We start from the raw sequence: 26,045 nt of genomic DNA, 5'->3' as shown, positions 1-26,045 counted from the left end.
GACTACGGGAGGATTCTGTCAGCATTTCCTGTAGGCAGGAAGGCACTTCCAAAGCACTGAAGGAATCGCTGATATTGTCAATTCAGAGGCAACAGACTGACTTTAGAGAAGGGGCATTCTGAACCATTCTTCAGGAAACACAAGCTCAGAAGTGGATGATGGAGCAGTTCAGGGACTGCAGCAGCTGGAGCCCTAAAGCAGGTAAGAAAGGAACAGGTGGCTTCTCCTGTTGTTACCTGTTTCTGTGTTTGTCCTTCATCTCCAAGCTTCTGACATTCATGGGCTGCCACCATCTGTACCTCACTGTTTGTGTTTGCATTGTACCTTTCTTCCAGTGCTGCTCTCACCCTGCTCGTGTGTTCTCCCCTCCTGCTTGGTGTCTGGATTAGGTGCTGGGAGATAGAGGATTCCCTTCTGTAATTCCCTTTAGTTCATCAGTGCTTGTATATTGTCAAGCCCACTGGGACTCATGTTCTGTTTAGAAACACCCAGACCTTAGCAATATCTCAGTGATTATAGTTAGGGTGTAGGCTTCATTTAATCTGCTATAAAAAATGCCTGCTGAATCATCATTGAAAAGAAGTGATCAATATGATTAATTCCCTGAACTTCACACTGCATCTTTAATGCCATTACTTGGAATGTAGAGCTATGCTCATCAGCCCTTTGTATCAGATAGATTTATGCCCATACTGGTGTATAATAATTTCACTTAACATAAAACTATAATTTGCAGCCACTGAGTGCAGCTCTGTTCATTCTGTTGTCTATCTGAATTTTGCTGTTGCCAGAGAAAGATTGTACTTAAAGTTTGAAACTCCCTTCCTTTTGCTTTTCCAGTCTGGCACCCCGTGATGGAGCTCTGCTTGGGACAGGAACCAGGGGTTTATGATGTAGTGATGGTCCTTCACTGTTGAAGGGAGAACAATGGAGAAAACTGGAAGAGCATATCTAAAATTATTCCAAATTTCAGGCAGGCCGGCAGTCTTAGTGTCTACATTTTTCATTTATTCTTGCTTTAATGCTAATACAAGAGTAAATTCCAGCATAGCCGAGATGATGGGGAGTGCTCTTATTCACCTCTGGGGTTTTAATCTTACAGTGCATTTTAAAACTGAATAAGGTTCAGCAACTCAGCATTAAATGAGCCATTCAGAATTATTAGCTGTTTTTCATGCTGCATATTTTCAAGCAGGTCATACTGCTCCTAAGCCTGGGTATCAGGTTACTAGCTTTCAGGTAAGCCTGGAACTATTCTGATCTGGTTAAAAAAAAAAAAAAAAAAAGTTTGTTCTTTAGCATGAATATCTTGGTCCTTTCAAGAGATAAGTATAAAATTCTGGGTAATAACTGCTTCCCCAGTAGGAGAAACCAGACAGTATTACACACCTTGTCAAAAGCCTGAAATTGGTTTTCATACTAGTTTTCCCAATGACTGTATATAAGTTAAAAATCACCCAAAACTGAATGAATGTCTCAGTTTTTCTTCCAGTGCTTTTCTTGGTAGCTATGTCTCAGTAGAGACATCATTGATACGACATTTAAGAAAATGTGTCATGAATGCGAAGGTGTTCAACAATGACAAAGCCATTCCTACATAAAAGAGGAGAAAGGATAATAAAATTAAATATCTACTAATCCCTCACAGGATGCTCAGAAACAGCACAAGGAAAGTGCAGTTGTGTCCTTCCGTGAGACGAGGAAGGTTTGAGTCATGGCTGAGTGGAGCACTCTGAAGTCTCGGAGCTGTTCGCAACTTCAAAATAAATAGTAATTGTTGGTGTGTGACATCATGCCTCCAAGGTACAGCGGTGCCAGGGGTGCTCATTAAATGAGAGTGGGATGGATTGCATTTCATCCTGACGTGGTGTTCGGACGCAGGAAACAAGCTTTTAAATTACTGCCGTATCCCTGTGCAGCGTGTGCTGCTGTTTCAGAACAAAGGGGACGTCCAGGTGCTTCACATATTTCCTTGTTCTGCTGAAACGATGGCTCTGCAGGCAAAGGGTTTCTGAATGCTTTCTCTTGCTGCCTGCTTTGAACATTAGGAGGGCAGTGTCCTGTGTTTTCATTTTCTTTCCTTGTTTAACATCTTTAAGAATCTCCTCCCACACTTCCCAAACAAACCTCAGCAAATTTAGCTTTGCTAACCATGCCTGGTTATGCATTAGAATCCTCTATAAGGAGGAAGGCAACTGAATTTAAAAGGCTTTTAAAGGATTCAGAGCTACTAAGCAAAATGGCCTTGAGGCTTCTAAATGCCTTTCAGCTCCCGGAACTTCAAGCCAGCCTCTGGTCTAACAGTGTTTCTCGGGTCAGGGAAAGGATTCTCATCTTCCTGTATTCTACTTTTTCCCTTTCAGAACAATAAGGTCTCCTTTTTTTCGGACTGAAGTTAAAGTGAGCCTGGAAAAACACCCCATAATGGCTGGAAGCCTTATGCTGATATCCACAGCGAGGAGAAAGCAAGCATAGTTATGTGACACAGGCTGTGAGCAGCGCGTTGCTGCTGCCTGCGGGGTGTACAAGTATGCAAGGTCTTTTATATTGTTCTCCCACATGCAAACTGAAGTTCAGGAGTGTTTGCATGCACCTCTGCCTGCGAGGTTGTAGTAGCAAATGCAAGTGGACATGGACACTTGTTCAAGTCTGAATCAACTCCTTTCTTGGGTTGCTTGCTCCCCCCCTCGAGTGGCAAGAGTCATTACTGGAGCTAAAACTCATCTTAGTTCAGATTGTGGTAATTAACAGAAGTTACCTCATCCTTTAATCACATACACATCCCCTGAGGTTGAACAGCACACCAATGTTCAGTCTTAGAAAGAAGTGAAGAGGGTGACTGCCTGCGTTTGGAATGAAAGGAGGAAGTTAGCCACTGTGCAATCATTGAAATGAGAAGTTGGTCCTGTGTCTTTAATATTCCAAAGTAGTCTCTGATATCAGTCCTTCCTTAGCTCTCATTCCATTAGCTCAGAGCTCACCCTGAGGGTGCTGAGTGCCAAGTTCAGTGTGCAGCACAGCTTGTAACCAAGCAGAACAATGTTATCCTGGTGATCCTGCAGATCTTCAGAGGAGGCTGTGTGTGTGTGTCAGGTCTTCAGCTGGAAGATGAAATGGAATATGTGGAATATGCTTGACAAGCTTCTCTTGGTGTCTGTAGTATGAAACATGCAAGGAGTATTGCTTTTCCACCAGGAACTGTCCCTTAATACCTACTTTTTTTTTTTTTTTTTTTTTTTCCTTTCTTCTACTAATATTTTTTCTTCAGGTTTTTTTTTTCTTTATAGGAAAATTCCTTTTTCCTGGCCTAGACCTGGCAGCTGCCAGGCTGCTGTGAGGGCATGGGCTTGAACTGTACCAATTTTTCAAAAAAAGAAGAGGAAATTGAAGAGCAGATGATTTCATAGTAGTTAGCCACTGATGCTTTATAGAGCTGCAGGTCAGAGCTCCTGGGAAGGCAGAAACACATCCCTCACTCTTTTCTCTGAATTTCAGTGAGGCTCACATTGAGCACAGTGCCAGTACCATGCACAAAGAGTCCTGTCTCCGGCGCTGGGTCGTGCCAACCATTTCAGACACTGCTTCCCATAAGTAAGGCTGCAATGATACAGCATCAGAGTAAGTGCTAGGAGACAGGCAAAGTGCCCAGCCAACACGGAGAGCCAGGGCCTGGACAGGGAACGGCATGCGTCACATCAGTCACAGCTTTTGGGGGGGTTGTGGAGAGAGGATCCAATGAATAGACAGTTTTCAGGACATCATCAAAGCAGAGTGAAACTCTTCTTATCATGTAACCAAGCCCCAGAGCTGATTGAGCAGCCCCTAAAATCCATGCTGGCAGGCTTTGTGCAAATACGCTGTCCTGCCATAACAAACTGCTGAAAGCCAAGAGCAGAAAGATAAGTTTTTTCCTCTCTATCAAGCTAGGAACCAAAGAAAAAAAAACAACAACAACAACAAAAAAAGCCCCAAACAAACAAACAAAAACAACAAAAAAACTTTTCTTTTAAAATTAGCTGTTTTAAATAAACGAGCATTTTTTGAACCGCAGGAGAGCACACACCTAACATTTGTTAAGTGAATAGCAGCAACACGTTTAAGTCTAGCTCAGTACTGCAAAGCGGTTTTTGTGCTGCTTTTGCTGTAACGTTTCTAGAACACGAGCTGCAAAGGGCGGCTTCCTTTCATTTCCAGTCAGCATCACAGAGAAAACTTCATCGTACGCTAACGTCCACAGCACCCCTCCGGCCGAACATCAACTCAACGCCCCGCCCGCCATCACGCATGCGCCCCGGGTCGGCGATGACGCCACGTTTATTCGGTGGCTGAAGGCACCGCCCTCGCAGTGCCCGGAAGCGCCGTGCAGCCCTCAGGAAATGGCGGCGCTGCGGGGCGGGCGCGTGACGCGGTGTGTCATGGCGGCGCGGCCCGTGAGCGGCGATTCTTGCTGCTGGAAACGTAAGTGAAAGCTGCGCAGGGGGGGGTTGAGCAAGGGGGAGCGGGATAGGGAGCCTCCTCCCAAGCCCTGTGGCCAGGCTCCGGCGAGAGAACAGCCAGCCCCCGGGTGCCGCAGCGCTTCTCCCGGCGTTGTCCCGGAGGACTAAGAAAGTGGAGACGGTGCCCTCGTGCCGACCCCGCTGATACTATCCTCCAAAATGAAACGGTGGGAGAACAAGGCCTGCCCGCGAGGTAAGGGCAGGGCCTGCTTCCTCCACCTACAAGGCTCTGGCGGTAAGCAGAGGGAACGAGCTGGCGGGGTCGGAACAAAAACGTCCAGAGCCGCCGCGGCTGCTCTTGTGATGCCGCTTCAGCCGTGTGCGCTTGCCCCTTTGTTCCCGGCTCCAGGACGGACCGAGGAAGGACGGGACGCGGTACCCAGCTGGGCGGCTCCGAGGTCGGCTCCGCTCGGCTGGGGCGAACCTGCGGGCAGCCGTGCCCCGTAGGCGTGATGCCCTCCAGTGGCAGCCGTGTGTGCTGGCGTGCTGAACCGAGGGGAGTGGGAAGAGTGCTCCGAAGTGCTTCGTGTCTCTGGATGCAAAGGTACCCCGGATTTTAAGATGTTCCTCTTCACAGGAGAGGAAACGCTGTTGTTTTCAGCATGAGGCTGAGACTCCTGACTGGATTTAAGTCCTTGTGCTACAGTGCCTGGATTACCTTGTCTGTCCTGCTTGAGTGTTACTGCAGGATGTGAGAGAACAAGGGGCCTTGAAAGAATCCCAGCAGTGCCTAAAAGCAGTCCAGACAACAAATCAAATCAGTAGCAGAACTGCGCTATTGACTTAGCCCTCTGGCTGAGACAGAAATAACAGCTCTGAGGGAGAACGACTCCAGCCAGCTCTGTGCTTTCAGGAGATGCTGGCAGCTTGCAGCAGAGTTTCAGATCCTGCTTCTTTCTCCTCTCTTCAGACAGCACTGTGATTTTAATGGATGTTTTTTCTGTTTTGTGCTCTGTTCTGTACAGAGACACACCACAAGCCAAATATGATTCTTGCTAGGTACATAAGGCTAGTTCAGCATTGCCTTCTGGCCTTTTTGTCCATGATAAAAGGGATTGAGTATAACTTGTAAACCTGGGAGTCTGTAGATGGCCCTGGCAAGGTCCCATTTAGCTGCTGGGTGAGGTGTGGTTGGTATTCTGTCCTTTGGCTGTTCCTGCTGCTCTTGCGGCCTCTGCAGGGATGAATAGATCACTGCTACAGGTTGGGGCAGCCTGTGGTATTTGAGCAGCCAGTGCCAGAGCTTTAGGCATGAGCCTCCATGTTTCACTGAAGATGAATTTTTTCTCTGCCAGCAAATACATGTAATCAAAGGAACAGAAAGAAAAACGCCAACAGCTACAGGAAAAAACATGTCCTACAGCACATGACTAATTGTCAGAGAGCGACTCGTTCTTAATGGGCGTTTGTTGTTTCATGTGGTCTAGTTCAGCAGTGAGCCAGAGTTTCAGAAGATAAGCTCTCCAGGGCAGTGGTCACAGCTGTACTTCATCAAGCTAGCTGCTGGAGTTCAAGAAGGGTTTGGACATTGCTTTCAAGTGTGGTGCTTGAATTCTGAATGGTCCTGCGTGGAGCCAGGAGTTGGACTCGATGATCCTTGTGGGCCTCTTCCAACTCAGGATATTCTGTGATTCTGTAATTGCAGCTTGGGTGCCTTACTGATCTGATCAGTAGACCCTGTAATGGAAATGGTGGCCTCCTTGTAAAGGATGTATATAATGGTAATTTACAGTAACAGCTGGTTTTAAAGAATTGTTCAGTCCTTTTTCTTTGCTGTGTAAATATTTAAGTGACAAGGTTGAGGTTCCTAGGAGAGTAAATGCTTGGGTTGCAGCTGACAGGTGAAGCTTTTATTAAACAAACATGCAAATTTTTTTTTTAGCTTGGCACCTGATGATTGCTTATTTGTTCTTTTTTCAGATATTTCTGTTGCTGCCTTAGCAGTCTCATATGCCATCCCTGTTGATGACCACTGAGTCCTGCTCTGAAAAGCTGGCTGCTCCTGTGATCTGCAGATTCATTGAGCCAGCAACATAGTGGCGGAGCTGTTTGTTACCCTTAGAGACTCAGTTGCACAGTGTGCAAGTACCTCATAGCTGGCTCAGCAAATCAGTCCTTGCAGCGCACCTGTGAGATGGTTGTCTGGGTTGATGTAACATCAGAGATGAGCAGCTCATTCTGGAGCCAGAATACAGGTACAGTTTAAACACCTGAGATGAAAGCTGTGGGTGAAGAGTGATGTTGTGGGGCCATTCAGAGGGCCAACACAATGTAGGCTTTCATCAGAATGGCTTCATTGACCTGGCAGTCTTTGTGTATTAAGGTGTCCTTGAGGACTGTCAGTCCTGCTGTTCTCCTGATACTTCTGCTCTGATACTTGTGTGTTTTTGTTTTATTTTTGCAGGTCTTTCTCTCATTGTAAAGAGCGGGGCGTTCAGTTTTGGCAGATAAAGGTTAAATATGCTCCACTGTTTGGAAGCTGGACCTTAAATCAAGTCGTACGTTTTTAATTGAAGGGAGAAAAAGGTGTTAAAACAACCCAGTGGTGTGGTGCTTTCTGACCACTTTGTTCACTGTACACTTTAGCTGCTATTCTCTGGTACAGCCTTTCAGTATGTTAGCATTGCTCACCTGGCCACCTTGTGCCCTATGTATTAACAGTGATTGCAGGCTTAGTCACCTGTTTGTAGGAGACACAAGTTGTGCTCATTGCAAGGCATTGAAATTGACCTGCCTCATAGGAGGTTGGACAAGATAGTCATAACAGCACTTTTCTGTCTTGGAAGTCTGTGAATTCTTGGTGGGCTACAAATGAAGCTATATTTGCATAGTTCAGTGCTGCTAAACTCGTTTAGTTTTCCAAGCTGCAAGTCAGTATTCAAGTGAAGAAGATACTAATCACTGCTGTAAGAGCATATTCCACTCCTGTTTTCATGGTTTCTTCAAAACTTATTTTGGGGAAATGCATTTCTTCTCTTAATTTCTCAGCTATTTGGAGAAAAACAGACAAGCTTTTGGCACACAGTTCTACATCAAATCTAAATTTTGCCAAGCTTTATTTATAAGAACCATGTCTACTGTAGAGACAATCTGTTCCTGACAAACCCCTAGAATAGAAAATTTCAACCAATTATTTTTGTAATGAATGTACAATAAATCTGTTGAAAAGCTATCTATTAATGACTCTTGCTTAAATACTGGTCATTTTGACACCCACAAGTGAGGCTGTTGAGAGCTAGACAAACCCGCTTGACAGGTAGTACCAGTCCAACTGTCTGGAATCTGGAAATAAGGTCTTAACAAGGCTGTTCTGGTTGAGCACTGGGCCAGCACTGCTACTGTCAGCATACAACTGTGGCCTGAAGCTTCAGGGGCACAGCATCAGAGATTAAAAGCTCTTGGTGCTGAGGAGTGGGGGAAGAATTTGTGAGTGGAGAACATAGCAAGGCAGAGGTGAGGATGGCCACCAAAAAAAGAAGTAAGAAAGGATGATTTAGACTTTTGTGTATGGGCAGCTAAGCACTGCAAAAGGCACCCATGTGATTTTGGTTTTTTGCTTTTTCCCTAGATAAATAAATGAGAAGCATGGGCATTGGGCAAGGATGTTTTTTTGTTTGTTTTCATGTTTGAGACTTTATGGCATGCTTGATTATTTCAGTAAGCATCATTGTTTCAATCTTCCTGCTGTTTATGGTATGTGCTAACAGTTCACACGCAGGGGAGGTGTAGTTGATTATCTTGTGCAGACTGTGTACCAACAAGAGTACTTGATTGTAAGATCAGCTTCATGGCTAGAGTGTTTTCAGTTTTGTCTAGCATCTGTATAGTGATTGTGCCTTTTGCTATTTTGGCTTTTTGTTGAATTTTTTGCTTCTCAGAAGACACGAGTGTAGTTAATGATTGCTGTGGAACAGGGAGTTCCCTAAATATAAAATGGGTATTGGGAGAACCAGTAATGCATCTGTCACTGCTGCTTGGTGTCACTTGTGGGAAGGATGGTATCTGCTTCTAACCCTGAAGAATTCTGCAAATAGCTCCAGGGTGCTGATGAGTCTTGCGACCGTAATGTTTTTCTTCTAAAATGCTGCCTAAGATAAGATAAAATTGTCCAAGGGCCTAGGCCTGGCAGATTGTTTGGGTCAGGGATGCTTTGCTGTCTTGGGATAGAGCTGGATTTTAGGGAGTGTGATGGGACAATGCTGAAAGAGAGAATTTCTCAGTGTGTGTTATATGTGGATAGGACTGTTGAAGAGCACAGTCTTATAGGAGGGCAGTCCATGGAGGTACTGTAATACCAGTATGTACCTTTAGGGTACCAGGTGTTTCCAAAGCAAAGCAGGGATGGACATAATGCTGAAAGTGTGAGTTGAATGTGTAAAGGTGCTGGGCAATATCAGCATTGTAAAATGACAGTCTGTAGCTTTCATAGTCCAGCAGGATACCAATCTTTGTGGGGGGAACAGTAATTCTGATGTCTGGTGTCATCCCACTGTGCAGGAATTCATACTTGTGCCTGTGGGCAAGAAACACAGTCAAAAATACCTCATGCACTCTGTGCACAGGCATGTTTCAGGGTCTGTTTTCTTGTTTTGCATGCATGGTGAAGACAGTCCTATCCTTTCCACGTATCGCATCTTTATGCCCCATTCCCATCCACTCTGCTGAGAACGCTGTTCACTGCTTTTCCACACAGCCTTATCTCCTTGCTCAGATGTGCCTTCCTCACCCACATAACAGGCCTTCGTATCCACACCTGGCTGAAACTGAGCAGGTACTGTCACTTAGGACAGGACAAGGTCAAAGGGACTTTCCATTTTTCCCAGCTACTGAGCTTTATCTGAAGATGTCCTTTCCTCTGCGAAGAAGCTGTGCTCTGCCAGGCCAGTTAGGCCTTCCCCAAAGCAATACTTGTCTTCTCTTAAGTCTTGCAGCTTCATAGTTTTAGGAGCAGCCAAGGAGAGAATTGATGAGATGACTCAGTCCTGTCCTTCCAGGCCCTGAAGTGCCGCCCACTTACTCTCTAGGGCCTGTGGTACTGAGCCCTCTTTCCTGTCAAAGACACAGGAACTGGAAACGCTTACGCCCTCGGACTGCAGCAGCAGTGAGGGAATATAATCCCTCAGGCAGAGGCTGGCTGACTCAGTGTGACTCTGCATCCTCCAGGCTATTTGATGTCATATTTCAAACCCTGTTCTCTAAATGACATTTCTGGCTGCTTTTCCTACAATACTTCACGTTGCTCAGCCAGGGTGGTGCTGATAGGGACTTTCCAGTCTTCAGTTACTGGAAGGTGACCTCTAATCATGATTCCTGTCCTTTGTACTAATGGAAGCTAGGAGGATGCTCTGTACATAACTGCTTTGTCATGAGGGTAGCCCTTTTCTTCCCCATGTAGTCACTGAGTAATGCCAGGATCCTTTAACAGTTACTCAATCAGCTGTCCCTAGTGTTGTACGCTGCACCCAAAAATATGAGTCTTTTATGGGAACATGTACTGTTCTGGGAGTAACAAGAAGATTTATTCAGTAAAGCAAGTTTTCTGGTATTTCACAGGGACCGGCTTCTTCACTAACCACCTCTTCCACCCACACAGCACAAACCTTAGAAAATTTCCCTGCAGAAATGCGTATGACAGTGACTCAGAGCAACAGCCTGGCCCTGTTTTCTCCTCCCTGAAGTCCATGCTTATTGCTCCACAAGAGTAAGAGCAAACCTCAATGTACCTCTTAGATCATTGTAGCAAAGAAATCAAATTAGCCTTCCTGCAGTGTATGGGAGAGTCATTAACTTCAGTGGGCTTGGTCTTGCTCATTAAGCAGCGTTTCTTGCTGTGTGGGAGGCAAATGTCAGCATTGCTAAGAACTTTGGTTATGCAGCAGGCCAATGGCTGGGGAGCTGTGAGCAGCAGGCATCTGGGAATGTGTGCTCTAGACAACTGAGCTACATCTAAAACTCTCCCTACATACCAACAGACAGAAGACTGGAAGCACTGGTACCATGCTGTGTCATCATTACCATCTGCTGATAATGTGTGTGCTGGGGCACTCAGTGCCTTGTTCAAGGGGTCCCAGCACCACACTGGCAACTCTTGCAGTCTGAGTGCCGTTGCAGGCTGAGGCAGTAGAATTACTATGTTGTTTGGTATGGAACTTGTTTTCTTGCTCCTAGGTGCTTCACGGTGTGCCCAAATCACACATACAATTCAAAGGTGATGCTAACTCAGTTGTCATTGCCCAGGGTAGGCCAGTGGATGCAGCTGAGGCATGAGGGAGTTCTGGCATTTCTGCATGCAGGCATGGCTGTTGGGTTGGGTACCTCCAGAAGGAGGATATGAAAACGTTTCCTACGAATGTTTTTATCCAGGTAAGTACTTTTTAGGTGACATGGACTTACTACTGGTTGTCTTCCAATGGGATTTCAGTGACCTAACAAGGTTTTTATAGTAACTTCTGTAATGGAATTTATTCAGATTTGTTCCTGGGACTGCTCCTTTCAATGTGAGAATGGTGCAAAGCAGTAGGATTTGCTTAAAGGTTTCAGAATCATTCCAACACTAATTCACAGGGCCAGTGGTAGAAATAATCACAGACCCCAGTTTGAGTGTTTGACCTGCATTTTGATTTTTGCCTCTCACAGGGAAGAGTTCTTTGCTGCTCAGCCTGCAGATGTACATGTAGAAGGTATCCTATAGGAGAAATGTAGCTTGCATGTCCCTTACCTTGATGGTGTGATGATGTGTCTCATGCACCAGGATGAGTTGTTTGCCCCCAGATAACCATGTCTTGGAGTGTTTTCAAAAGCAACGCCAACTCTGTATTCTGTATCTTCCTCAGCTTCCACTTCCCAGTAATGCTTTCCTGGAAAAGGGATCAGACTGCCCAGGATCCCGATACACCTGTGAGAGAGACAGGAATATGCTCTGGCAGAAACTCTTTGCAGTGCTATCTATGCAGTGTACCTGGGTGTTGCATATCAGTAATGGAAGCCATGTTAATTGTTTCCGTAGCAGCACAGCATGAGTTTTTCAGTAAAGTGAAGTTCGCATGCTGAGGACCTGACACACGACCTGCAGGTTTCTTTGTGATTCCTACTCTATTTTACTTTCGGGTAGTTTTGTATGAATTAACACCCTGGGCACTTTCAAGAATAGGAGGAATAGAATCCTGTGCTGCCTGAGATTTCTGGGGAAAAGAGTGCTTTGGTGAACCCGTGTAGAAGGAGAAAAAAGTGTATGTGCTTTTTTTCTTCCCACAGAATCCAGGACTTAAGTGTCACCTATGTCACCTACCATCAGAAATGAAATACTGTAGCAATTCAGTACTAGACCAGGCTCCTCAGGGCCCCATCCAATCTGGCCTTGAGCACCTCCAGGGACAGGGCATCCACAACCTCTCTGGGCAGCTGTTCCAGCAGCTCACCACTCTCTCTGTAAAGAATTTCTCCCTGACATCCAAGCTAAATCTCCTCTCCCTCAACTTTAAACCATTTCCCCTTGTCCTGCAGTTATCAATCCTTTCAAAGAGTAGGCTTCTTTGTAGGCTTCCTTTAGGTATTGAAAGGCTGCAATGAGGTCACCCCGCAGCCTTCTTTTCTCCAGGCTGAACAAGCCCAGCTCCCTCAGCCTGTCTTCATAGGGGAGGTGCTCCAGTCCCCTGATCATCTTTCTAAACACCCTATCTCAATGTAAGAGGGCAGCTTGAATCCTATAAGACTACATCCCAGTTCTGCTTTAGGAAAATTACACAGGGTATTTGTATTAACCGTCATTGCTGCATCACAGGGCATAGTAGGTTTAAAAACACTGCTAAAGTTTTGGATGCAGAGTCACAGCCTGTACATTTTTGTGGTAGGATCATGTAGGGATGTAAATTAAAAAGACAAAGGTTGTTGCTGGAACACTCTGAGCTCATCTGCCTGCAAGTGGTACTGAATTCAGCATGATGAGGATGGGAACAGCAAGTTCAGACTGTACTTTGTGCCACCTCAGCAGCAATCACGTAACTAAGTGTACAGTTCACTAGAAGTGCATGTAGATGTAGTGGGAATAGATTAAAAGTTGATGAAATTGAAACTCAGAGAAGCTATGCTGCTACAGCTTGAAAGGAACGATGCAAAATGGATGACAAACATCTGTGAACAAGATATTGCCATACTAATGAGAGTTGTAAAGCCACCAAGGCAAACCTGAATCAGCCTGTAGGAGCTGGTGTGGTTAAGAAGCATATTAGCCTGCTGGAGATCACACAGGCTTTAGAAAGAAGAGTTTACTATATAATTTCGTTGTGCAAGTATTAGTCATTTCAACATGGGAGCTTCTCCCCCTCCCCCTCCCCTCTCACACAGTATCTTGGCATGAAAGAGGCTTATGAGAGTTTACGGTGGCATCAAAATCATCCTCAGAGTTCCGAATGAGATGAGTGCTGGCTGGTTGTTTATGTGAAACATAAAAGCACCTGTAGAAGGGTGGGTGAAATCCCATTTAGACTCATCATGATTACTATAATGGAGAGAATCTTCTCTCCTGGATCTTTTCAACAAAGCTCCCTAGTAACCTTGCATGGCAAAAACAGCCTTTCATTTCCATGGAGGGGCTAAATTTTGACTGTGTATTACTATGTGTCTACAGATGCCTCTCCTACTTACATGTTGTTTCTGTGGTGCTGATTGGAAACTGCTACATTTTAGCAAGCTAAGGCCCTAGCTTTAATGGCCTAATTCTATTTTGAAACGAAAATCTGTAAGCCCAATAGCATGAGCTAAGCAAACAGTTGGCCAACCCAGCAACATTTTTCAGCAAAAGGTAAGCGTTCAGATCTCTCTCCTTTCCTCGGCATTTGCTTTCGTGCATAATACCTGTTCAAATTTAGCACAAAGTGTCCAACATGAGTAGATTTATACATAACTGCAGCTGGCAGCATCTGTAATTCTCTTTGCTAACTTGCATTGACTTCCAAGCAAAATTTAAGTTCCAAAGAACAGCTGCAGAGAGAGGTCAGCTCACAAAATCAATGAGAGCTGGCTGAAAACCAAATTCTGGCATCTATTTTAAAAATATCAGTGCTCCATGCCACAGAAGCCCCTTTTGAAGAAGAGGTTCAAGTGCCTAAAGCACAAATGGCAGTGCTTTTGTTGTTGTTCTGTCTGTCTGTTCCGTGTTCTGTGTTCAGTGGCTTCCATTGAACAGAGCTCTATAAGAACAGCCCTTAAATCACCATGTGTGAGACCAAGGAAGGATGGGCAGAGCCTCTTGTACAAGTCTGCATCACCCTGGCATCCTGCAGAGAAAGGGGCAAGGAGGAGGGAGCAACTGCCACCAGAAAGGAGCAGCTCCTCAAGTCTTAGAAATGTGCAAGTACTAGATCACTATAATTAATGAGAAGTTAATAATTATGTGTTTTTTAGTGCTGCATTAATAGTAAGTGGGTTTTATTTATTTATTTATTGTGACATTTAGGGCTCTTTGGGCTCTGTAAAGAATTAAGTAGGAAGAAGTTTCAGAAATGAATAGAAGTTGGTGAAAATGAAATTTTCAAGTTTACCTTGTAAAGCTGTTATCATAAACGGGCAGATCACACTCTGGGTTTTCCAGTTCATCACATGCAATTGTAAATCCATCATCTAGAATGGCCAATAAAGGATGGGCTGTGTCCTCATTAAGACAGAAGTAGGTGCCTGCAAGAGAAAAGCATGCGTGAGAACTACAGCAACTGCCCGTGGCATTATGGTTTGCAACAAGGGTGGGGAGGAAATGTTTGGATCCACAAAAAGAATAGCTAGCATTCTGGAAGGAATCTGGCTGACACCGAGAGGACAAGGTTATCCATTTCGAGACTTTCAAATAAATGGGTGTTACAGGAACAACTTACAGCTTAATACTGTTTAGTTACAGCCTTGTTGAAAAGCAGAAAATAGGCCTGAGCCTTTTTTAAAATCCAGCCAAGGTTCAAAGCTGCAGGCATTGCACAGGAAGCAGCTATTCAGAGATGACAGCTCCTTCCTGCAGTAGACCATCTAATTCCAAGTCATCTTCCTTAGAGGTGAAGTGATACATTTTTATTAGCCTCTGAAAGTAGAAGAAAGGTTCAAGTCCTCTCCATCACTCCACTCTTTCACATAAATGCCAGGCATATTTGAAGAGAAGGGATGATTTACAGTGGTGACAGGCCAGTGTGGGGTTCACTGCCCAGCAGTCACTCAGTTCAGCCTCTCTTTTCTGCCTGCCTTTACAGAGTGCAGGCTGGATCCCACTGATGCCAGAGACTCTGGAACTGCATTCTTCAGAGAGTGACTGCTGAAAAGACTGCTGCAGTGTTCCTAGTAGTGTGTGCCCACCACTGCCCAGGAGCTGTAGCCCAACAAGGCCCTCCTGTTACAGCAGCCCTCAGAGAGTTAGGGCAGTTAAGCCAAGGTGAAAATACTTCTGTCTTTCTTCTTTCTTTGGAGACTTCACGAAGCAGATCTGAGACACAGCACTCTGCAGAGCAGGCATGTGCACCACAGCTGCTGTTTGTGAGTTGTAGCTGTGTATCAACCCCAGTAAATAAGAATCTAAGGTCATTCCCAGTTTTGAAGGTGAGATCTTGCAGCTGACAGAGCAGTTTGCTACAGCTGTTTGCATAATGTAGCCTCTGAGGAGTTAAATCTCTTCATGCTAATCCAAAATGAAATAATTATAATCAAACTGCAAGTAACTTCAGTGCAAGTATAATACAATGACAGAGCAATTAAGCACATGTGCTGCTGAAAACAAATATATGCTGTGCTAGCAGAAAGGGTAATTTCAATTATTGAGTTTGAATTAAGTAGTTGAAATAGACACAAACAAAAGTCACGCAATAAGGCTCTTCCTGTTTGGGGATTTGAGAATGACCATTTCTTTTCTGAGGTGTTACCAGTGTAGCCAGAACTCTGTTAAAGTTCATCTGTAGATTCTTGCATGGGTCAGCTTTCTGAATAAGAACAATTTGCAAGTCTCTCACAGAAGTTAAGTGCAAAGGAGATGCAAGGATGGCATAAATGCATTTGTGAGTGAAATGAAAGGTTTGGGACAGCCCAGTGATGTTGAAGCTCCGTTACAGCAGTGGTAAAGAAAACAGGTGTCTACCTATGAGCCATTAATCTGAGTTCTGATTGGAGGCTGGAAGGGAAAAGGGCTTCTAATTTCCCCCTGCGGGAGAAGGTTAATGCTTGTCTAGAGTGGCAGTAAGAGCAGAGATGATAATATCAAAACCAATAGTTATATAAAACTATTATAGTGATAGTTATCAAAACCAAATTTTCCAATTGAATGTTGGGTTGCTTTTTCCAACAGATAAAGAAGCCTTCAGACCTTCCCCTAGGTAAGCTGGAGATGTGCTGATAAATACAGAGGAAGTTTTGCATATCCATATTATTCTGGAAACGACCAATTGTCTCAGCCATACTTTCCAGCAGCTGCGTTACAGGGTAATCTCTGAACTAAAATAAAATCACACCTCAGCTTTCTCTTCCCTGGTGTGTCAGAACTTGGCAAGCCAGTGATATCTAGGAGCACTGGGTTGGTCTAGTCTTGTTAAATGTTTGGAAATTAGTAACTTTCAAGTCTCAAATGGACAGAACAAAGATCTTTTTGAATTACAGAGCTAAAGCAATGCACTTACTGTTACAAAAGGGTTTTTTGGGGGAGAGGAGAGGGGAAGGGGCTGGATTGGTTTAATTTCTAAAAGGTTACTAGGTGGGTAATTAGAAGTAAGAGACTAGGACCTGATCCAGACACCACTGAAACCAGCAGGAAGATTTCTGTTGAGATAATAGATGCCACAGCAGGCAGTGGGAGTTGACCCGCGCTGTACAATACCTGTGGTGTGTATCAGGACAGGTTCACTTCTCTCACTGGAACCACCCAGGTTGAGGGCTTTAACAGAAATGTGATAGCTTTGTGCTGGCTGCAGATGAATTAGGGCTTCGCAATTAGGAATCCCAACAATTGATCTACAGAAAATAAGTTCATGGAAAACGATAAGGGAGAGAACCAGGTTGAGATTATTTTTCTGAACAAAGAACAAATCACACAATCAGCTTCTTTCGTAATTCTTTAACAAGATTTCATCATTTTGAGTAAGAGTTGCTGGTAGTATGGATATGAGAGTCTGAGATTTTTGCCTTCGTTTCTGCCATTCCCCTTATGCCCTTTATATTCATTTTCCATAAACATCTATACAACTACATTTACTGAGAGGAATGTTTCTGAAGGTGAATTCCTACAAATGTAGAACAAATTTTAAGTTTGCTTCTTGTAAGTGGTCACATCCAGTTCCTAACAGAAGTTCCTGGCAAAATGAAGAATAAGGAGAAAATACAATTATCTCATTTGACCACTTACAAGTAGGTACCGTAACTTGAATTTTCAGATTTCAAACTTCATATGGAAAAATATTTTTGCAGCTCTGAAATGGGAAATGTCTTCAAACTGTTTCCAGCTGAGAATGAAAGTGAAAAAATGGCACAGGATGTTCATGGATTGTGCGCAAACATGAAAGTCAAAATATTTTAAATAATCTGTTTTAAATATTCACATAATTATCACTTACAACTGCATCAAATTATTTAAATTTAATTTAAATTTTCCTTATTTTTAAAATCTTATGGATGAACTGCCAAATCCAGCTTGATTTTCAGGGAAGGGGATGGTATCTGATTGTCATTGTAACATTGTGCCTGATGTTACTGTTATTGATAATGTCAAGGCTAGTTACTAATCACATCTGGGTTTTTCTACTCCCTACCCTAAGCAAATCCAATCTTATGGTACTAAAATGTTTATCATGAAATTCATTTCTTCAGCCCAGTATTGTCCTCTGCTCCCCAGAAGTTGCTCTGCACAGCCATAGACTTGTACTTTTCTAAATAAATTGCTTTTGGCCAAAGGGCCATGGATCCTTTCTTAGTGCTACCTGAAGCCACATGACTTGAAATGGTTTCATCACTACAGGTTGTGGTTGTAGTAGAACAGTGACTCACTCAGTAATAACGTCGACATTTTCTTTGTCTGTCAGCTTGGACAATTCGACCGTGTAGGAATCAACAGGATTAACGTCTCTAGATTCCCAGCACACGAGTGCTGCGTTTTCACAGCTTCGTATCTTTTTACTCTTAATGATAGGTGGTGAAGGAGCTAAGAAAAAAAGGGGGTGGGGGGGGGAAGAGCAATTTAAGCAATTGCTTCTAGATATTTGTAAATCAAGCAATATATAGTCAAAGACATCTACCTCCCCAGCAGACAATGAACAGCAGGCATGGTGATTAACAGTACTATTCAAAAAATTCATTTGGACTGTAAAGTTTCCAAAATAATTAGAGAATGAACAATGACAGAGATGGGTTATGCATCCTTCCTTTCACTGTTTTGACCTTAGTTATAAAGGTGCATTCCTTCTCTACTCTGAGATGTCAAGGCTTTCTGGAATGAATGCTTAAAAGTTTCACTTTGACTCCACAAAAGAGAACTGGAATCTATTTCTTTTTTACCAGTACAAGAGTTACTGAAGACAAGGCATACTAATCAAAATGTGCTCGACTAAACTGCAGTTACAAAGGACAGCACAGCAGGTGATGTGACCTCACAAAATAGCTACAGAGCAATAAAAGGATGGCTGGCATCCATCTGGAAGAATTGTGAGATTTGAGCCCTATTCTCAGGTCTCCTATAAGTTTATGCTTAAAAAGTTATTCTATCTCCGTGCTTCTGTTCCTTACATTCTAAAAAAAGGGCAATTGGCCTGATAGGCTCTCCAAATAAAGTAGAAAACTCTCCTGTATTCCGAAAACTTGCACCAGAGGAAATGAAGCACCCAGAAAGCATTACTTGCATAAAATCCAGAGGCTACTGTGAATTCCGCTATGAAGACCACACAGTCACATGAACAAAATATGCTTACCTGTTACATAAACAGCTCTTTCACTTGGTGGACTGATGCCTGAAGCATTTAAAGCACTGACCCAAAACTCATATTGTGTATTCGGCAACAGATTAGAAATGGTGCAGTATGTTTCTTTGACTTTTAGCATATTCTCTGAAATGGAAACAACAAAGCATTTACGGTGCCTTTACAGTTACAAACCTTCCCCCAAAGCCTCCTAAAATAATGCAGTTGTGGCTTATTTTGTGTTCTGAGTTCAAGAGCCTCCTATTCTCCCTACCCTTTGATTAGGCTGCTTCACCACGCCTTCCTCTTAGAAAGCAGAAATCAAATAATGCTTCAGTCTCTATAGGAGCAACATCACTCCAAAAAAAAAAAAAAAAAGAGAGAGAGAAAGGAAGATCTCCCACCCACCTGTCATTGATATTTTATTTTTTATTTTTAAATTCCTGCGCATTCCCACACTGTGGATGCTGTCTGGTCAGCTCCTTCCAGCTGAAGCAATTTCAATACTGATTTGTCACTCTTTGCTTTATGAAATTTGAGCAGGTTCTGCTTCTCTTTTTGAACTGTCTGTTTGGCACTCTATGGAGTTCTCTAGCTGGAGAAGTTCTCGGTGTTTTCAGTAAAAGATTCTGAAACATTATTATTAGCAAATGTAGTTTTATCATAAATCCAGGTGATTTTTGGACGGTCCACTGGTTCTTTTTTGGGCGTGTGGGTGATGGGGAGTTACAACCTATTATTAGCGTTGAGATAAACTGTAAAATGACTGGGGGGGTTTAAGCAGGCATGCTGATAATATGATGATTTGCTTTCTAAAAATACAGTGCTTTGCTGTTGATGTGGTGCATGTGTGTTTAAAAGCAGTTCCTACCCCCCAAAGCTTTTGTTGTGACCTGGCACTATCCTCTGCCCCCTTCCCATTCCTGTGATCCCAGCTGCTCCCCCAGTCCTGTCTTTGCTTCTGTGATGGGTCCTGCTGCAGCTGGCAGCATGGCAGACCTTGCAGCAGCAGAGTGACAAAGCCAGAAGCTAGAGCTATGGTGGCACATATGTTGGTAGCAGGGAGAGTAGCTATAGAAGGTGCACTGGTTGCCACAGCAAAATCAAGGAACACTTTGGAACCAGTTGTTTTGTCAGCAGGACTGAGCTGTCCCCTTGTTTCTCAGTTTCCTTTACCTGCTTGTTCATCACTGTGCCTCTCATTGCTCACTGGTTTATAGCACAGCTGGTAGCACTCCACAGTGTCATCTGAGAAGAGACCCCAGCAAACTCTCAGTGAGGTGCCAGTTGCTGCATTGGGAGCCTGGGGATTGATCACAGGGGCACAAGGAGCTGCAAAGTGGAAAAATGGGTCATTTTTTGAAAGTATAAGAAGCATGCTCTGTTATTCACTAGCAAACAATTCTCCTTCCACAAAAGACTAAACACAAAGTCTGGGCTCTGACTAAAGTCATATTCCTCTCGCATTGAGAAAAGTTAGGAGCTGACTTGTTAAATATTTGGAGATGACGATCAGGCCTCTGGTGTATGAACTTAAGTCTTGCTTAAAATCAAAACAACAAAATAACATAAACCTCAGCCCACTCCTCTGTAAACTTCCTCTCCCCTGCCTCTGAGAGCTGCTTTTCTTCAGTCAACTAATATAGCCCTGCAGGAGTGACATTCCAACAGGCATTGCACCACTTGGAATAGCCCTGCTGCTGAGGATCCTGTGGAGGAAAGATGAAGGAAAGATCCAACGCAGGATCAGCAGCACAAATGAACTGGTGGCAAATGCTACTTTATTTTAAAAAGAAAGCAACAACAAAAGCAAACACCACAGCATATGCACAGAAAAAATGTAGTATCTGACTATTACTATATGCAATGTGCCAGAAATGGTTTACTCTCTCACATTTTCTTTTTTTTTTTTTTTTTTAATCATTAGGAATTTGTTTGGTTTTTGCTCTGGTCGCTGTGAATGACAGGAAAAATATTTGCCAAGTAGCAGAGGAGCAAGCCACAGTCCTATGAAAGCTGGGCAGGTTGTTTAATACAGCCTATGCCCCTCTCTACTTTTTTCAAGCAATTACAAGAAAAGACAATTTATCACCTAACTCAGCATATCTGATCCTTGAACAGAAGGGGCAAGTCTTTGCGAGTCTTCTAGGAAATCACCCAGCAATGAGCAAGGAAGACTAACCTTGAAAGTTCTGATAATTTTATACTAAAAACAAATTAAAAAATAGCTTCCTGAATCTCTGAACATATGGGCAAACAAAAATATCTAGAGGGTAAGATAGAAGCTAACTCTGCCTCTGCAGTTTTCCTTTGAAAGAAGTAATGGGTTTCTGCTTAATGCATACACTTAATTAAATATAAACAGGTCTAAAATAACGATTAGATAGGAAGAATACCTGGAATAGAATTAATGGAGTTCATAAGTTGTTCAACTTCTGAGAAATCTATGGCACGCTCTTCGAAGTCTGAATGTGTTGAAAGCTTTAAATTCACTTCTTTCTTTAAGAATTCTTTCAATCTATAATAATAAGAAAAGACGTTTAATTGGAAGTGTCACAGTATTGGAGATACCATTCTATGTTAATCTATTGTCAAGAGGAATACAGCAAACTCTACAATAACAGCTATTTGCTTAGGATAGTGTTTCCACAATTGCACAAAACTCAGCCTCCCCATGCTCTTGGATGTGTGTGGCCAACATCAGATCGTTGCTCCAAAGTGCCAAATCCAAATAGCTGGATGTGGATGGGACTTAAGGACCACACTTTGCTCCACTCATGCAGTAAGGTGGCTGTGGCACACTGCTACTGAGGTGAGTGAGATTCACCCAAGCAGCCCTCGGTGAGAAGCAAGCCATTAGCTCCACAATTTTCATCCTGTTATTTAGAATTCATGACTCTCTTACTAATCTGGACTTAACAGTTGTAGGCAGTGTAATTATGAAACAGAAGAGTATCTTCTCTGTGTGTTTTCATCATGGATGACAGTCAATATTTTTTTCTGCAAATGATTTAGCATGCCTTAAGATTTCTTCCAGCTGCTGTAACAGCTTTCATGATCTGTCTTGAGCATCCACAGCTTGACTTCCAACCCCGCTTTATTAATGCATAAATAAGCTTGTTGCTAATCTAGTTAGAGACAACAGTTTTAGGCAGATTTGTTCCTGAACTTTTCTTTCAAGATCTTTAGAAATCCTATTTCTCAGTCATTGAAATCTATTCCTTATGACTAAGCTAAAAACAGTACCTTTTCATGGTCTAACTCTCCTTTTAGGTTTTTTGAAATTAGCTCAAAATGAGTTTGGGATGTTGAACTCCTTAGAGCAATTTCTCTTGCTGTGTTTTGAACAAGAAATACAAAGGTTTCAGTGGCTCTACTAGTTCAGGTGAAATCTGTATGCCTGAATGGAGTAAGAACATGCAATTTGTCTCCAAAAATAGATCCAACTAGCAGGAGGAAAAGTGACACAAAATCCCAGACTGTGATACTACCTGTCAACCATGGTTACTGCTTCCTGTAGAAAAAAAGAGAGTTTGCGTTAAAGACAGAAAAGATACATTTTTTGCATAAGGCCAAAGCAGACTACATCGTGCTGTTGACCTGTGCTATATGAATTTGTTCCACATGCAGCCTTTAGAGTAAGCTAGCGGGCTCTCATTCAGCCCTAAGAGTAAAGCCTTGTGTAAGAGCCATTCAAGTGGATTCTAGGTCAATTTATGATAGCATGCAACATCAAGCACTTAGCAGCATCTACCCATTTAGACTCTAGACTCTTTCCTTCCTCAAGTGTGCAAAGTCCCAGCAGATCCTTTACAAACAGAAGCCAACGATGTTGGCAAAAATAACTGTGAAAGGATCTGCAGTGGAGGGAATCTAAAAGTTACCACCATAATTTTACCACCCACGAGCCAAACTGTGAACAGTCCGTGAGACCCAGGGCCAGCACTGGTCTGCAGTCGGTGGGTCAGAGAGTGGCCATTTCTCTTGAAGGCAGACATTTGGTCCCTGAAGAGACCTAAGCTGCTGAAAGCTCAAGAGCAAAAGCTATTCATTGAGACGAGCTTCAGTCCCACCCCTAAAAGATTGAAATAATGGTTCTTATCGCCAGTGTAAAACTATGAGATAGGGAGAAAATAAGGTTATTGCCAGAGATGCAAAGGGAAAAGTCAGCTCATGAAAAGAGCTCAACTGGTTGGACTGACACAGCAAAGTTGTTCCATCTGAACAGATGGAAGGTGTTGGAGAGGTTTTGTTTGCTGTCCAGTTCAGAAGTTAGTGTAGTTGTGCTATAGAAATGCTCCCCCTCAGTTGAGTCACAGGGCAGCTCAGTTCAGAGCAAGCACTGATCAGCAGTGAAAATTCTCTTTTTTTTTTTTTCCAATTATTTTTCTACCTGCTAAGAAAAATAGTTCTCAACACCTTCTCAACAATGGGATTCATCCATCACTTTGCAGGAGCCCATAATTAATTTAGTTTGGAGCCTCCTGTTCTGCTGAACTGTTCAACAAAATGAGCAGAAAAAGAAACATCTTCCAAAGTGGATGCATCAGTGCCTGCTGTGATCCTGGTGTACAACAAGGAAGCTGAGCCTAAACAAGGCAATGAACATCAGTAAGCATTTCCAGTGTTTCCTGAGGTAAGTTTTTTAGAGAGGTATTTTCTCTCTAAACCCTACCAAGATTCATAAATTGTTGAGCAATCAAGTGACAAACATCTTCCCCTGCAGCTGTATTTTGGATCCATTGTGTTGCCCCACTAAGTCAATGCCACCATGCCAAACACCTGGAGCAGCAACAGCACATGGACCTGGCACCCCAAATTCTCTCTAGCAATTAAGTTGCTTGGGGACTTCCCAGCTGGAAACTACCTGCAAGCAGCAAAAAGCGGTTAGAAGAGGTCTTGTCAGTCAAAAATCTTTACCTTCATAAAAGCAACTTTGTTGTTCTCCTGGTAAAGCTTGTGAGTTGTATCCATCAGCTCCTTGCAGGTGTCAAGATGTTCCCCACAACTGACCAGCTGTTCATACAGTGCTTCCAGCTTCTGCCTCTTCTCTTCCCCCAGTGCTTCCAACTGTTCTTCATATTTCTGAGCAAGCACTTGCACTGCATCATTGTAATGAACCTCGAAGTTCTGCTCCTGCCTCCCAAAATTCTCCTGCAAGGCATTTGGGGTTTTGTTGTTTTATGTCAGACCTGAACCATAACTCAGCAAAAGAAGTCTTTCTTGGGCCTGCCTTAAAATCTCCTTGCCAGGGATGCAATGCCAGTAAACAGAAGATGTTACTTGACTAATTTGCATTTTTACTAATCATTCATCCCCTCTGAGGCAAAAGAGAGTGTCAGATTTGGTTCCAGACATCAAGATCATCAGAACTGTCTCCGACCTAAACCCAGGAAGCTCTGTTTGGGAAATATCCTAGCCATAATTTCCCAAGTATTTCCACCTACACAGCCAAGCATATCCTTTCACTAGAGAAACCATGGCAACCCAGTTGGATCCCTGGATTTGCTCTGGGGGAGCTGAGCAGTTAATGCTGGTATCCTCTTGCACTGCTGGAGAAAGCATTAGGAAGGAAGATTTAAGGAGCCAACAAGGCTCTGTTGCCAGCAGCTGCCCACTGCTCAGACACCGATGTTCTTCAGTGCCACATGCAGCAGAGAAAACACAGTAGGTGCTTTGAGGTACCAATTCCATCTGACTTGAAGCCAGCTGGGTCCCCTCCCCCAGGGCCAAGTTGACATCAGCCCTGCAGGAGCACAAACGCTGAAGTGCTGCATCCTGATGCAACTGGCCCAAAGGCTTCTGTAAATGGGGTGTAAGCACAAATGGTACATTGTGGATGGGTTTGTTAGATCACAGTCCTTGCCACTTAAAATCAAGTTAAGCTGAATGGGAATGGCTTTATTTCTGAATGCAAGTGATTTAATGTGTTTTTACTAGTCCATCTAAAAAAAAGAAACGATTGGGATGAATTTTCCTGAGTACCTCAGTCCAGGCAAACCCCAAGATAACTCTGTGCTCAGTTACTGTAATTAACTTATGCCATTAACAACAACATGCTGTGACTCTGTCAAAACAGTTCCAATCCCAGTACCAAAGTGTTAACTCTAGAAGAAATGCCTTACCTCTACAGTAATGAAGATCTCTTCCAAGTGACTGGCAAAGTTTTCCACCTGAGCAATCTGCTCTTCCAATTTGCACATGTTTTTATGAATCTCCTCCTACCAGAAAAACCCAGCATGAATCTCAGTACGTCCAAACATTCTTTAGAGGCACCACAGTGCACTTATTCTATTCTTACCTTTTCACTTTCCACTGCACTGGATAATTGAGCCACTTCATGATCCTTGTGCTCACCAAACAGTTTGTCAAAAGCTCGGATTGGTATCTTGCAAGTACAGCAAAAAACATCTGCCGTTTCTTCCTCCTCACTGACAGCCTGGCTGCTCCGCTCATCTGACACGCCACTGCTGCTAAGCCCCTCTCTGGACCACGTGTGGCTCTCAGCTTCATCCTCTGCTCTGGCTTTGCTCTGATCTTCATCTTGAGAAACCTCATCAGGAAGTTCCTGATGCTTTGTGCTTTGACTTTGATCTTTCACCGGAGAGCTGCTTTTTGATCCATTATATGCAGAGTCTTGCAATCCCGATTTTTGTGTGTGAGCAGGTAGCCATTTGCTGCCCACTGTCTGCAGATGCCCTCCAAGAAGCTCAAGCTCTTTTTCTCTGTCCTCATCAAGCCCATACATCTTGGCCAGCTCTGCAACCTCCTTTTCCAAGTCATACGCGGCTTCTTGTGAGTTCTGACATTTTTCACTACTCAATGCAGATTCCCTGCTGGTATTTCTCAGAAATCTGCTTCCTTGACCAGATGGCTCTTCAGGAAAGATATCAAACCTCTCATTTGATCCATAAAGATCCATGTGATAAAATATCAAGCCTTCAGTTTCACTGGAATCTGTGACTGGTGGAGAAGCTGAGTGACCAGGAAATTGGTCGCTATTTTCATACTCTCTTGCACTGACAGATCTGGATGACATTGATATCCTCTGTGAGGCTTTTGAGATGACGAGTCTCAGTCCTGTAAAAGAAAAGAAAAATAATAGCTATGTGCTTAGATATCAAGCATGATATGTTCTCAAAAGTGTAGAAAGGAGTAAGTTTGGCTGAGGACAGCTCTGGGCCTAGAGATAGTCATGGGAAAGGCTAAAGCTTCATTTCCTAGTGGGATGCTGGCTTTTCTCACCTCTGTGCAAAGTACAGCAGAGAGCTGTCTTTAGTATGTATCTTGTATTTTCTGAGTGATTCATCTGAGTGATTTGGAATCTAAATTCCAAACTGTGGAGTCGTCCCATCTTCAGCTCTACACTGGGATGTGCTTCAAGTGCATTTAGTGGTGTTGTGTGCAATTGGAGATGGATTGATCTGAGGTCTGTTCACCCTTCAGCTGCTGTCAAGGACTGTTTCTGAACTGTCATTCAGGCATCCTGTAGGATGCCCTCTCTTGTGACCACTGATGCCCCATAAAACGTTAGCTAATGACCTGAAAAATCCTGTTCTAGATTTTTCAGGTTGTCTTTCTTGAAATTGAAACTTGATGTTTCTTTTGGCTTTCTTCTCACTTCAGTTCTCCTGTCGTTTCCACA

At 43.4% G+C, this 26,045-nt stretch overlaps 1 protein-coding gene, 1 long non-coding RNA gene and 1 other non-coding gene across 4 annotated transcripts in view; 2 read left to right on the top strand and 1 right to left on the bottom strand.

Moving 5' to 3' along the window:
- The first annotated feature begins 4,390 nt into the window (after nucleotides 1-4,390).
- On the top strand, nucleotides 4,391-7,668 carry LOC122163492. Of its 2 annotated transcripts, XR_006169946.1 has the most exons (4): nucleotides 4,391-4,458; nucleotides 4,846-5,040; nucleotides 6,417-6,691; nucleotides 6,901-7,668. It is a non-coding gene; the product is annotated as an uncharacterized LOC122163492 (long non-coding RNA). The 2 variants fall into 2 exon arrangements; XR_006169945.1 differs by having other exon boundaries at nucleotides 4,391-5,040.
- LOC122163511 lies at nucleotides 4,593-4,723 on the top strand. Its single transcript, XR_006169955.1, has one exon.
- Nucleotides 7,460-26,045, bottom strand: part of FSD2 (fibronectin type III and SPRY domain containing 2) — a 23,069-nt gene continuing 4,483 nt past the window's right edge. Inside the window, exons 2-13 of the mRNA XM_042824746.1 lie at nucleotides 24,702-25,480; nucleotides 24,526-24,621; nucleotides 23,321-23,554; nucleotides 21,892-21,914; nucleotides 20,797-20,918; nucleotides 19,577-19,732; nucleotides 18,413-18,547; nucleotides 17,496-17,649; nucleotides 16,333-16,466; nucleotides 14,036-14,168; nucleotides 11,215-11,391; nucleotides 7,460-9,009 (exon numbers count right to left, since the gene is read on the bottom strand). Coding sequence (XP_042680680.1) covers nucleotides 8,757-9,009; nucleotides 11,215-11,391; nucleotides 14,036-14,168; nucleotides 16,333-16,466; nucleotides 17,496-17,649; nucleotides 18,413-18,547; nucleotides 19,577-19,732; nucleotides 20,797-20,918; nucleotides 21,892-21,914; nucleotides 23,321-23,554; nucleotides 24,526-24,621; nucleotides 24,702-25,439 — 2,355 coding nt within the window. The 5' untranslated portion in view covers nucleotides 25,440-25,480 and the 3' untranslated portion in view covers nucleotides 7,460-8,756. The remainder of the gene's footprint in view (nucleotides 9,010-11,214; nucleotides 11,392-14,035; nucleotides 14,169-16,332; nucleotides 16,467-17,495; nucleotides 17,650-18,412; nucleotides 18,548-19,576; nucleotides 19,733-20,796; nucleotides 20,919-21,891; nucleotides 21,915-23,320; nucleotides 23,555-24,525; nucleotides 24,622-24,701; nucleotides 25,481-26,045) is intronic.

This window comes from Centrocercus urophasianus, unplaced genomic scaffold (assembly GCF_019232065.1).
Source record: "Centrocercus urophasianus isolate 14NV4802_14NV808 unplaced genomic scaffold, USGS_Curo_1.0 seq_23, whole genome shotgun sequence".
In the NCBI taxonomy this organism is placed as follows: domain Eukaryota; kingdom Metazoa; phylum Chordata; class Aves; order Galliformes; family Phasianidae; genus Centrocercus; species Centrocercus urophasianus.
The sequence above is the reverse complement of the archived record's forward strand: the minus strand, read 5'-3'. Positions and strand labels throughout refer to the sequence as shown.